The sequence below is a fragment of the Hirundo rustica genome, chromosome 1 (assembly GCF_015227805.2).
Source record: "Hirundo rustica isolate bHirRus1 chromosome 1, bHirRus1.pri.v3, whole genome shotgun sequence".
In the NCBI taxonomy this organism is placed as follows: Eukaryota; Metazoa; Chordata; class Aves; order Passeriformes; family Hirundinidae; genus Hirundo; species Hirundo rustica.
The window spans coordinates 129,102,109-129,114,365 of record NC_053450.1 but is presented as its reverse complement, the minus strand read 5'-3'; the positions used below and the strand labels follow the sequence as shown (position 1 = coordinate 129,114,365).

The 12,257-nt window shown below is 35.3% G+C and overlaps 1 protein-coding gene across 2 annotated transcripts in view; it reads left to right on the top strand.

Annotated features, from left to right (window-relative positions):
• Window positions 1-12,257, top strand: part of PHF14 (PHD finger protein 14) — a 163,654-nt gene that overhangs the window by 101,210 nt on the left and 50,187 nt on the right. For both annotated transcript variants that reach the window (XM_040072366.1, XM_040072355.2), the window contains exon 17: window positions 7,843-7,960. In XM_040072366.1, the coding sequence (XP_039928300.1) occupies window positions 7,843-7,960 (118 nt within the window). The remainder of the gene's footprint in view (window positions 1-7,842; window positions 7,961-12,257) is intronic.

Here is a 12,257-nt window from a genome sequence, read left to right as displayed (position 1 = left end):
TAACTCTCCTCCCAAATATTCAGAAGCACAGAATCCTGTCACCTTTTGAAAAGTCTCAGCTAGCATATCCTGTCTACTTTGGTAAAGAGAGAAGGTCCAAAGCAAACGGAACTGGATGATAGGAAGACCACAGGAGACATGAATAAAAAATAGCTTAAAGTAGTAATATTTCTTTAATTTAATGAAAATGGGAAATCCGTTTAAAAAGTCTAAATTAATATAAAGATGATAAAGACAGAAGTTGCTACAAAGGAAAAAAATGTTCTTCAAAGCTGATCAAACCAAGAATAAGCTACATTGTATCAAGATGATTTGGCCAATAGAAAGGTTTTTTTCTCATAATAAGAATACTTGCGCTAGAGATATTTGTTAGGGAAGTTCAGCAATCGCTGCTATTGGAGGATTTTAAGGACAGACTAATATGTGTTAAATACTGTTTCAAGTATTGTTGGTATTTTCCTGGGCATGTCTGAAATCCTAAGGTGAATTCCTTCTGTATTTTTTTGTTTTTCCCCAGTACAGCTTCCTTTTAGAATTTTGTTCTCTCGATCTCTCTCTCTCCCCATCTCTTTCACTCTCTTCCATATCATTAGGTTGAAAGCCAGATGCTAACACTTCATGTTTCACATTTTGAAAGATGTTTGATGGCAATATTCAAAACTATAATGGACTTTTCTAGTAGTTCGTAAAAAGTAGAGTTAATAGTCTGAACACCTGAGAGTGGCACTATAGATGCAATCATGTATTACAAGAATGTACTTTAGAAAGACAAATGCAGCATTTGTTAATAGCTTCTTAAATTTTACACTTTTCAATTTGTCAAAGGACTTTTTCAGTGTCTAATTGGGGTAGCATTACTTTAATGCATATCTTTGAGTCATTGTCTTCACAGAAGTTGTTAGTTTAAACATTAAAATGCTGGAAATAGAAGTTCTATACAGTAGCTGTATATTAACAAAAGCAAACACATCTGAATAGTGTTCATGTCATTATATTCCACTTGTATATGTGGGCCTTTAATGAATTTTGCAAGCTAACTTAACAAAGCAATGTGTTGTGTAGTTTTGTAGTACTGAGAGAGAGAAAAGTTAACTTCTTGCTGAAAGAAAGCTGTTCACATACAGGTACAGGAAATAAATTTTCTTTTCAGCATTCTTAGAATTCATTTTGTACATGCAAACTTAAGGTTCATAAACCAAAGGATTTGTGGACTGTTCAGAAAAAAATCTTGGTTACGTAGGAATGACATACAACAATAGCCCTTTCAGATTCTTCTTTACCCTTGAATAATCAGTGTTGGGGTTTTGGATATGAGGGGGTGTCTGATTTAGTATCAAAATAATGATTTTAATCAGTTAAATCAGTTAGGTGGCAGGTTTGGGGTTTAGCATAATAAATTTAGCTACACAGATGCTTGTTTTGCTGTTTTGTGGTTTAATTGAAATACACTGTTTGTTTTGAGATTGAACAGAAATTTAAGTAAACAGGAGATCAGACAATTTCCCATATCCAAAAGCATTTAGGTATCTTATCATGAAACTACTCTTAGTTGAAGATCAGTAAGCTCATCGTGCTCTGTCAGGCTGTGTGTCCATCTTGCCCATACACTGTCTTCATCAGCAGTAGGTAGATAGAAAACACAGAATGCAATAACCCCTCATCTGCTGTAATCTCACCCTTCAGCAATAGCCATGCCCTCTCTCTTTCAGGCATAAGAGAAGAGAGTCTACTGTGTCATCTACCATTATAAATTATGTAAATAAGAGACCTCCTTTTGTGTGCTTGCATTGTACCTGGCATGATAGAAATTAGAATGTGACTTAATTACTTAGTGTGATACCATAGCATTATCCTTCCCAGAAAGAGTATTTCATTTAACTAAATCAAATTATGAAAATATTAGGATCCAAGAAAATGTAGGTTGCAGAATTCTCTGAAGGACATCTCTTCCTGCCACCCACTCAACACAAAGTTTGATCTAACTTTGAAAAGGGGTGAAGTTCCTTACAGTTTAATATGGTTGAACTATTAGCATCTGTGAAGAGAAAGCCTTTCAGCATAACAAGTACCTGTGTATGAAAAGGTCATATAGCTGGGCTATATCCTCATTCATAATAAAAAAATTATGCATATGCAGTGGCAAAAGAATTTTAGTGCAGAAGTGTGTCACATTCCTGGTGGTAAAGTCACCTGAAGCTTGGCTGACATATGTGAGAAGGCTTCTTAAAACTGTGCTGTAGAACAGAAACTGCAAGATTTTCAGTTGTTACGCCATTTTATAGGCAAGGGAAAAAGTATAGCAAGCAGGAAGAGAACCAACTTCTGTTTTATACTTCATTGGGTTTTATTGTCATTCTTTTGTCTAAAATCAAAGGAGTTTGTAAGAATCTAGATCTTATATTTCAGAGTCTAAATATAGTACTGCATCACTTCTGGTTTGTATTTGACCTGTGACATATCACAGCAAAATGAAAGTAATTTTGTTTGGAATTAATTGGGCTGAATTGAAGAGTTTTTTGAGGAATGGTAGGGTAAGATACAAAGTCATATCTTTGCTTATTTTCACTTAGTTTCAAGAAATTTCAGAAGCAAAAGATGAGTGTTTTCCACATATTCTATAAAGAAAACATGCTACAGTTTTGGGCTTCTCCCTCCCTAGTTTACTGGAATAAATGTACTATTTGCACAGCATTAATAGCAGTGCACTAAATAGAGGACTATGCATTTATTTCACCATTAGATCTTGAATTTTACTGTTTAAAAAAGGGCACAGGAGTGTGCCTTCTTTCATGTGACATGTAAGAGTTGCTGCTGCAGCCCACCACACACTGTTCCTTCCTGTCATTCGGAATTTATCACTCCTGTGGTCTGGTTGCAGTAAGGTGACACAGGAGCACTCCTCAGTTGCTCCAGGCTGAAGTCATTCATTTTGGTTCTGCAGTTTGAATTCACTTGAGCTACATTAATTTACTCTAGGTTTTTGGGAATGCTTATGTGCTCCTTTCTATTGTATATCATACAGGTGCTGACAAGTGTTGACAGTGACTTACACTGTCATGGCTGGTTTTAAGGTGCTCATCTGAAATGAAGAATGTGCTGCAATGTAAAATGATCCCCAAACCATGTCTCCATCTGTTTGCAGTTCCAGAATGACTCAGCACTTGGACACTGAAGGGTTAAAGGAGAGAGATCGATGCCTGAGAAGAAACCTCTGTTCCTCAGATGTCTCTTCCTCAGGTGCTAAGAGCCTTTAGTCATAAATGGGGTCCAAAACAAGCCAGCAAAGGATGATGCTTATCAGTAGTTCAATCTGCGCACGTGCTGGAGTAGCCATTGTGTTGCATGCCTTCAGCAAGTGGGTGCATGTACGCACATGAATCCCACTGCAGTTCCCTTAGAGTTTAAAAACTGGATTTACCTACTTCTAATTTTTTTCTGGCTGATTCTAAGTTCGTCAGAGTAAGGCTTATACGACAAATTCTCTGCTTTTAATCGTGAGATATGTATAATTTTTTTTTTCCATTAAAGTAAATCTTTCCAAGCTGTTGTGACAAATTGGGAGCAGTATATATATTTTGCAATTTTGTATTTTGTTCACCATGGTACCTTTTGGCAAGACACTGCAGGCGGTGTGCAATGATGCGTACATAAGTGAGATTTTCTGTAGTCTCTGAAGCGTATTTGAAAAGTTGTATTTAAAGATTAGCTTATTAATGTTGTGTTTCAGGGACATGTAGGTAATTACTTTTACAGCTATAGATGGGTGATGCTGTCTCATGAATGCAGAATAGGTTTCTTCGCCTTGGCTGAATCAGCTCTTCGTGGTTTTCGATGATATTAACCAGTGACTTACAAATGTGCCAGTGACGGGCGAGTTTTGCATTCACTGCTCCTCTGTAAAAGCACAGGTCTTTTTCCCCCGTGCTTGCAGGAAGACTTCTGCAGGCCAACTGATAAGACTCCCTCCTGTGCAGGTAGATGCAATGTAATGAAATTGGATGTGTGTGCTGAGCTTTGTAAATAAAATGAGATTGACCCCAGCCATTATCTCATTTATCTCATTTACATTGTAAAATCAGTATCTGCACTATTGATTAGAGCATAATTAGTTAATTATGAACACGATAGGGCTTGAGCACAGCCAGCTGTACTGCTAAAAAAACTAACAAAAACACTCCAAGGGCAAGAGCAGATGGAGATTGCTCTATTAAAGAACAAAGCAAACATATTTCAGGTATGGAATTGTCTAATGAAGCTTTCTTGCTGTGAAGAGGTAGCTGACATGCATTCTATACTTCTATAAGGAAAAAAAATGTTTCTTGGTTGTTTTTTTTTTTAAATTTTCTATCATAACTATTTCAGATTTCACCTTTCTTCTTCACACTCCATTTTCTCTGTATTTAGTGGGCATATATCTATCCTCATTAATTGCTGGAATGAGGAACATGGTGATTTTTAATTTTGATGCATAAAGTAATTTCAGGCTTGTTATAACAGTGATAGTAAGCAATTACCTGTCAGTTAGAGGTAATTTAGGAGGTTAGGTTAGCTTGTCTTTTGTGGAGCTCTGCTTTTATTTCCACAAAGTTTTCAGTACAGCAGCTAACCACACCGCTGAAGATGGCCCACCTCTTAATTGCATTTGTAAATTGTGTGCTTCACCACAAAAATAGTTAGCCACAAATAGCAGCAAGATAAAATATTTGCTAGTTCAAGGTCAAATGTGTGACCTTCAATGCACACGGGTAAAAATTTCAACAACCTGTAATATGGAGGAAGTGGCTTCTTCCCCTTTCCCCCTCTCCCCATTCCAACAGTTTTGTTTGTCCTATTAAGCTGTCTTCAGGATGGAAGCGGATGTTACTTGTAAATGACGGTGCCACGTGACTCCTTTGCTCTGTAAATGTTCAGAATGTGATGGATCTGTGAGTGCATTTACCAACAGGCTGCCAGACTGTCAGCATGACATCTTTTGTGACCCAACAATTTCATTCTCTATAACTAAGTCAGAAATTCTCTGTGTAAAATTTTTGTGTCGCTTTCTTATTTTCTGAATGTGACAATGGGATTTCTATCGTTTTTATGTTGCTAGACAAAAGAACACAGCTAATACTATACACTTGAGGGATTCGTCTTGTTTTATTAGTGCCATTTTAACTTAGGTGCAACGTTTGCTTTTGGAATTAGGAATTAAGAATGCCAATTTTTTTTTTCACTGTGTTGTGTGTATCCCCAGTCAGTCTCAGCAGACGACGATTGCCAGACAGCTAGAGCATAATCTTTAACCAAGGCAGAGTGTGTTTTCATCCATTTTCCCAGCATAATGCTCTGGGAACTTCAGGATCAGTGAATTTCTGTTTTCCAGTACAGAATTCATATTCCAGTAAAAAACAGTAGGAAGCAAGCATTTTTAAATATTTGGTATACTTACACTTTTATCACCATGCAGCTTTTTATATTTTGATATATGAAAATAATTTTTTGCATTTCTTCAGCTGTGCAGATGAGGATAGAAGCTATTAGTGTCTGAAAACTTTCATACAGATATTTTTAACTCATTCTAGGAAAATGCCGTTTTTCTTCTACCAAACTAAACACTCTGAAGTGATAAAAATTAATGACAATAAATATTAAAAACCTTGTGCTTTAGAATGGTGCCTCGAGATCCATATGTAATTTCACTATGTACTTATTTCAACCCAGCTGTGCAAACTCCCTCAGCGTATTCTGAGGAAATGTGGCTAAAAGTGCAGTCAGCAAGTACCACATTCTAGACAGATAATGGTAAAAATGTAAGAGATGCCAAAGGGTAATTTTAGAGGGGAAACGTTTTCTTTTGGACTTAGAAACATATAAAACAGTTTCTTCATACAAAAAAGAAAAATCTAAATCGACACTGTTTAAATCAGATGCAGATTTTAGGATTAACTCTGAAAGTACTCTAAATCAGTCAGAAATAGTACGTTGCTTTACTTCCAGTTAATTAAGAGGATCCTTAAGTTTACATGAACGGAGTTCTGATAAGCACTGCTCAAGTATAAAACCCTTACATGCATAAGATTCCAGATATAGAAATAGGTTAGTAAAAATATACTCCTTTACAGATGAGAACATTGAGGCTCAAAGGAGGCTTAATCTTTTGCTGAAGGTCACATACACTGTTGGGATTTAGGGCTGTGACCTATCCCATCTTCCATTCTCAACCTTTTTTTTATTTTAATACGCCTTTCACAGGAAATAAAGCTGCATGCATTCCTGATTTTAAGTAATATATTTCAACATTAGAACTCCTCTGTCTTTATAAACTGAGAATGGTTTTCTATTTTAATTGTTTGCTTAAGTTAGAGTCCTGGAGTTAGATTGAATCACTGCAGTCCTAAGGATATATATTGCACTATGGTATATCTCATTTTCAAAAATGTATTAAAACCATGTCAGTCCAGTGTTGAATCCTGTGGATAGTCAGATTATTGCTTTTAATTTTTATTTAGCAGGAAAGAGTACATGCCATACCCTTACCAGTGCTCATGTGTTACCTGTGACTCCTAGCAGCGAGGACAGAAGGACTTAATTAGGTAGAACAATCATAATCGAACACAGTTGCTTCTTTTGATTGGGAGACTAATCCTTGGAGAAGTCACATGAACATTTTGTTCTGTTAGTTGAATCCTCTTTCTGCAATGCACTTTCTATTCTGTTGATAAATTATATCCTTCTGTCTTTGATCTGATGATGCCTGTGCCATGCTATTACTGCAATTTTTGGACATTTTTGTGTTTGCACATACTGTAGAGGAAAAAATGAGTGGCCAGGAAAGCAGAGAAAGAGTGTGGGAGATTTCTTGAAAAATTTTGATTTTTGAACATTTACTCTTTCCTATTTTTCAGTCGTTTATATTGGCTTTAATTCAGAGTGTAAGGCTGTTTAATGAGGAGACTGTTGCAAATTAAATTTGAAAAAAGCTTTCCTTTTCGTACAAAGGAATACAAGGGGATATGCAAATAAAGAGGAGTTCAGTAGGGTATATGAAAATCTCTATTACTTGCTCTGAAAAAAATAATTTTGAGCCTATTATTGTTCTGATTTAAAAATCCCTTCATGAAACACTTGTTCTACTGTAGCACTTTTTCTGTTTGTGGTACGTTAAAAGTAGGTTAACAATAGCTATGCTGTATGTTTTGAGCTTTTTGTGTGGACCATGCATAGTACAAAACACTAATAAAAGGTTTATTAAGAACATAAATTGTTGTGTGTACACAGAGCACTTCTATAAGTGAAAGATCATGGTGAAATCCTTTTAAATTAATGCCCTTTCCAGAAAATTCAGTGTGAATGAGAAAATATTTTGTACATTTGTTTATCAACAACGTAGTCCTGGTGTAAAAATGTAATTCATAGTTGTAAATTATATTCAAGTTATTTAATATGTGGGTGAATTTTTCACAAAGCTTTTCTTGAAAAACTACCTGTGCAAAATGAAAAATAAATACTGTCTAAAAAAGTTTAAATTTCTGGGAAAAAATGGGCAGTGAATGACACTGAAGTATTTAAAAATTTAAGCAATTTTTTTCGTTAATTTGCAAGCCTTTGAAATGTTGTCATTTATATATATCTTATATAAGATGATGACAAAGGTGATATATGAGTGTCTGCATCAGGATATTCCAGATTAAGCAGAACCACTTGAAGTGGCTGTTTAAAATTACCCCTTATAGAAAATTGATTTTCTTTATTATGATAATGGATCAGGAAATCTTCTGCTGAGAATTGCAGGGAAACTCAGTCTAAAATAGTACAGAAGTGCCATTTAATATAAATGTATATTTTGTTTTTCTTTTGCAGATGTGATGAATGCAGGCTTTGCTACCATTTTGGCTGTCTAGACCCTCCCTTGAAAAAGTCTCCTAAACAGACTGGCTATGGATGGATTTGTCAGGAATGTGACTCTACATCCTCCAAAGTAAGTTAATGTACCCTGAAAATAGTTGAAGTATTCTGGTTTTAGGAGTTTTACTTAGTGTCTGAAGTTTTTTATGAAATGCTGTGCGTAGGTTTGCTCTGGTAGAAGGTCATGAAATAAGATTTCAGATTATCTTTAAAAAAGGTATTAAAAACCCAGAGTGTATGCAAAATGGAAATAATCAGTAAAGAAAATTGTACTCTCCTAGTTAAATACTTGTTTTTGATGTTGTGCTCTCTGTGAGAAAGATGTGAGTACAGATACTGTATCAGCATTGGTAATATTGACAAGAAAAAGTATTTCAGGAGTACTACAGAATGCAAACCTCTAAGGACAGAGAAAATGCATGTATTCTCTAAACAAAGGAAGGTGATTCGAATTACTAAACCTTTTTCTTTCACTGAAAACTCATATGAAGGCTATCAATGCATTAAATTGATTGGCGTGCCTTATTCAAATATAACGTAAAATTAGAGCTACATTTTTGACATGGATTAGTTCTTTAATAGTTCTGAAAGTAACAGTATTCCTTTACAGTACTGACTTTTTTAAAAAATAAAGATTTTGATTCTTTGTTTGTCTGCACAGGTGCTTCTTTAGCACTGGCATTCTCTTCTATCATCGCCATAATTTCTGAAGAGACATTTGCCAATTGATTTCATAAGTGGATTTATAAATGCATCTGATACCTCAGTGTAAAAATAAAAGAGTATTCTAAAAGTCTTTAAGATTTTTCAGGTTACTGCCACTTTGTATTTCGCAGAATCTTTTACCTAGTAAGTTCCTCAGTATTTGGATACACAGGGACACAGAGATTCTTGTGTGTTGCTTGTCAGCATACTTGGATACTTAAACTCTGTCACGCATTTACTTTTAAGATTGGCACATACAGAATGTTCAGAGAGTGGTATCATTTTTCTGCTTGCTATTGGTCCCTTTCCAATTGCAAAAATATGTTACTCAGTTTCCCCCTGGGGGATTAATCAAGCTCTTCTTTTGTAAGGAGATATGGAGACAGACACAGGAAATTAGCTGTCCACTTCAGTTTGGACATCAAGCAATCTTTCTTGAATACCACTTACATGCAAGAGACATTCCAAGAGTGAATTAAAACTGTTATTGAATTTCTGTCACCTGCTTAAACTAAAATGGGGTCGTGATAACATGAGTTAAAATCTCGTGTCTCTTCTATTCTTGACTTCCAAGTAAACAAAAATCCAAGGGTTTTTAATTTCTTGTTGTGTTTTCCTGGAGATTAGTACACTGTGTATCAGAAACAATTTTTTAGATACTTTATGAGGTAAATTAGTTATGATGGTCTTCACTTCTTGCAGGGTGTGTATTAGTTTTAAGGTGTGTTGAAAAATGGAATGTTTAAAAGAGAAACAAAATTTTTCAGTAGAATGATTATACATTATGTGTTATCTTAGTGATTATTCTGAATTTTAGTAATGTCCTTGTGTCTGATTTTCATTCATAAAGATTTTTAGTGAGTAAATTTAAATAAAGTCTCTTATACTTTCAGGTACAGGCAATTAGAATTGCACTTGAAGGATATGTTATGAATATGAAAGATACTGAAAAAATTGTCTTATGGGGACTCCTTGTGGTTTTGTTTAGTCACTTTCACATAGCTTTTCCAGAGAGCTGTGCAGAGAAATTTCTCTGATAAAGCTGTATTGCCCTATATGTTCCCCAATCCCTTTTTTGGTTGCTTTTTTCTGTTTTATACTATGCAGTGCAATAAATTAAAAAAACATAGTACCAAGTTAAACTCCTTTCAGCTATAATGTGCACCTGTTTTTTAAAGGATTGGGTCTTTGTCTTGTACTTCATAATTTTCAAATTCTTTGTTCTACATGGCTTTAGGATTGCATGTTATCTATCTGTGATTTTTCACAGCCAGGAGGAGCTGATCTGATCAGGCTTTTTCTACCCCTCCTCAGAGGGTGTGGTCTCTCAAATGTGTGCTTGGAGCTCAGAAGTGAACAAGTGAAAGTTGGGTCATTTGCTGCACTCTGCCTGACCTGTGGATGAATTGCAAGTCTGAGCTACTGATGATCTCAGTCTCTCAGTCGCTCACTACATCCAATTTTTGATGTGTCACAGGGAAGTTACTAGTATGGATTATAGCAGCAAAATGGGATTGAATTTTCTGCTTTGGCTGAGGAGACTATTGTTTAGTTCTCATTCTTTTGACTTTGTTGATCTGTTTTGGTCCAGTTTAAATCACTTAAAATACACATTTAAAAATTCCCCAACAATATATCTTCATTAGCACTATAGGACCTTGAAAACAATTGGTAGGTAAATTACACTATTTCAATGACGAGAGGTCATAGTGCTGAGCATATAATGGCTGTTAGTTTTTACTTCTAATTATGAAATTCAATTTTAGATATTCAGGAAAAGTTGCATTCTGCTGACAGCGAATAATGCTATTTTATTTTCAGATTTTGCCAAGCACTTGCAGGTGTCAGCAGTACAAGGCATGCAATTTAGCAGTAATAAACATATGATTTAAATTGTTATCTAGCACAAACGTTGGACGTGCTACTTCCATTTTGCTCATCCTAGTTGCAGGACTCTCCAGCAATTGTGTCAGGTTTTCCACCGGCGTAGCATATTCCTGCATTACCCTGCCTGTCAAATAATAGACAGACACTGACTTTGCTGTAGGGCATGAGGGCAGCGGCTTCTCTGCTGGTAATGCTTGCTGTCACTTCTTTGGAATGGGTGATGCTCACTACTAAGGTATGACAAGCTCTCTCATCTCAAAAACGTTGTAGATTTTGTTATATCACATGAAAGCTGAAATAAACTTATAAGGTCTCCATTTCTATAACACTGTCCATTCACCCTGCAAAAGGATTACAGTGCACTTTCAGGATTGCCAAACAGCACTACAAATCATGATTTTCCTGGTAGTTTTTATAAGTGGTATTCAGGTTTAATATAGATATTTGTTTCAACTTGTTCTAGTTGAATTTAAGAAAGATAAATAGAACGTAAACCAAATAATTCAATATCATGACATGGTAATATTCAGTAGGACTAAATGTGGCCTGACCATTTTTTTCATTTATGTACAATAAGATCTTACGATGAGGTCTCTTTATTATTAGATGTGGGCTTCTTTCTATTGCCTTCTAGTGAAAAAGTACTGTTTGAAATATCTCCTCCAATTTTTAACTTTTGCAAGGATCACGGCACTAAGGAGTTTAAACATATGATTATGGTGGTTCTGACCGTGCTAGTTAAGTTTCTGTCTGCTCATCTTTGCATGTAATCTGTTTTGCAAAACACTGCAGAGTGTATGTGTCAGGTCATTATTTGAGTGCTGCAGGATCAGCTGCCTCATCTCTAGACTTCTGTTTATTTCATTTCTTTACTGTACTGCATTTTTTCAGTGGAAATAAATTGTCAGTGTATGTGTCACCATGGAATTCTCATCTAAACCCCTCAGGAAATATTTTCTGGAACTGCAAATACACAACACACCTACCCTGGCAAGTAGTATATTTTTGTACACATTTTGTGTTCAGAAGAAATCATGGATGATTTTGCTTATTAGCCAGGTAGAAGCATTTATTTGAGTATATTTTGCTTTCACACAGCAAATATGCAAATATATTTGGACACTTTCATATTACATCATTAAATATAATGTTCAAAATAATATTTTAAGTTTAACGGTGTTTTTAATATGTGAAACATATTTCAGATTTTTAAATCTGGTCAGAGGAAAAGAAAAAAGTGCACAATTCAATTCCTGTAGTCCCCATGGTGTTTTTTTCTAATCAAAAATAAGGTTGGTGATTAAGCAGGTCTGTGAGAAGTGCAGGAGTGTTCTACTCCTGCGTTGTGCAGACAATAAACTCGTTGGAATGGTTTATGGAATTTTATCATTTTCATTATGACTTTTCTCCAAACGCAGGAGGCATTTCCTCACACATGTAGTTTCACACAAGTGTGTTAAACTGAACAATGAACCCAAAGTCCTAATGTTAACTTCTCAAAATTTAGGACATAATAAAGTTGGGGTGGCACACAGTGCTTCAAGTGGTTTTTTTTTAATCATGCCTTAAATATGTTTTACATATGCTTATTTTATCATTCAACACAATGCAATTTTACATAGTTCTCTCTAAAATAAGTTTTTTAAAAATATGCCAAAAAATCCATACAGGTCTTTTGAATGAATTCAAACTTGCTTCAGTTACATATTCTGACAAAGGATGGCCCTCTTTTAGTAACCTGAAATCACGGGGATTGTTTGCTTTCTTTTGAGGACAGA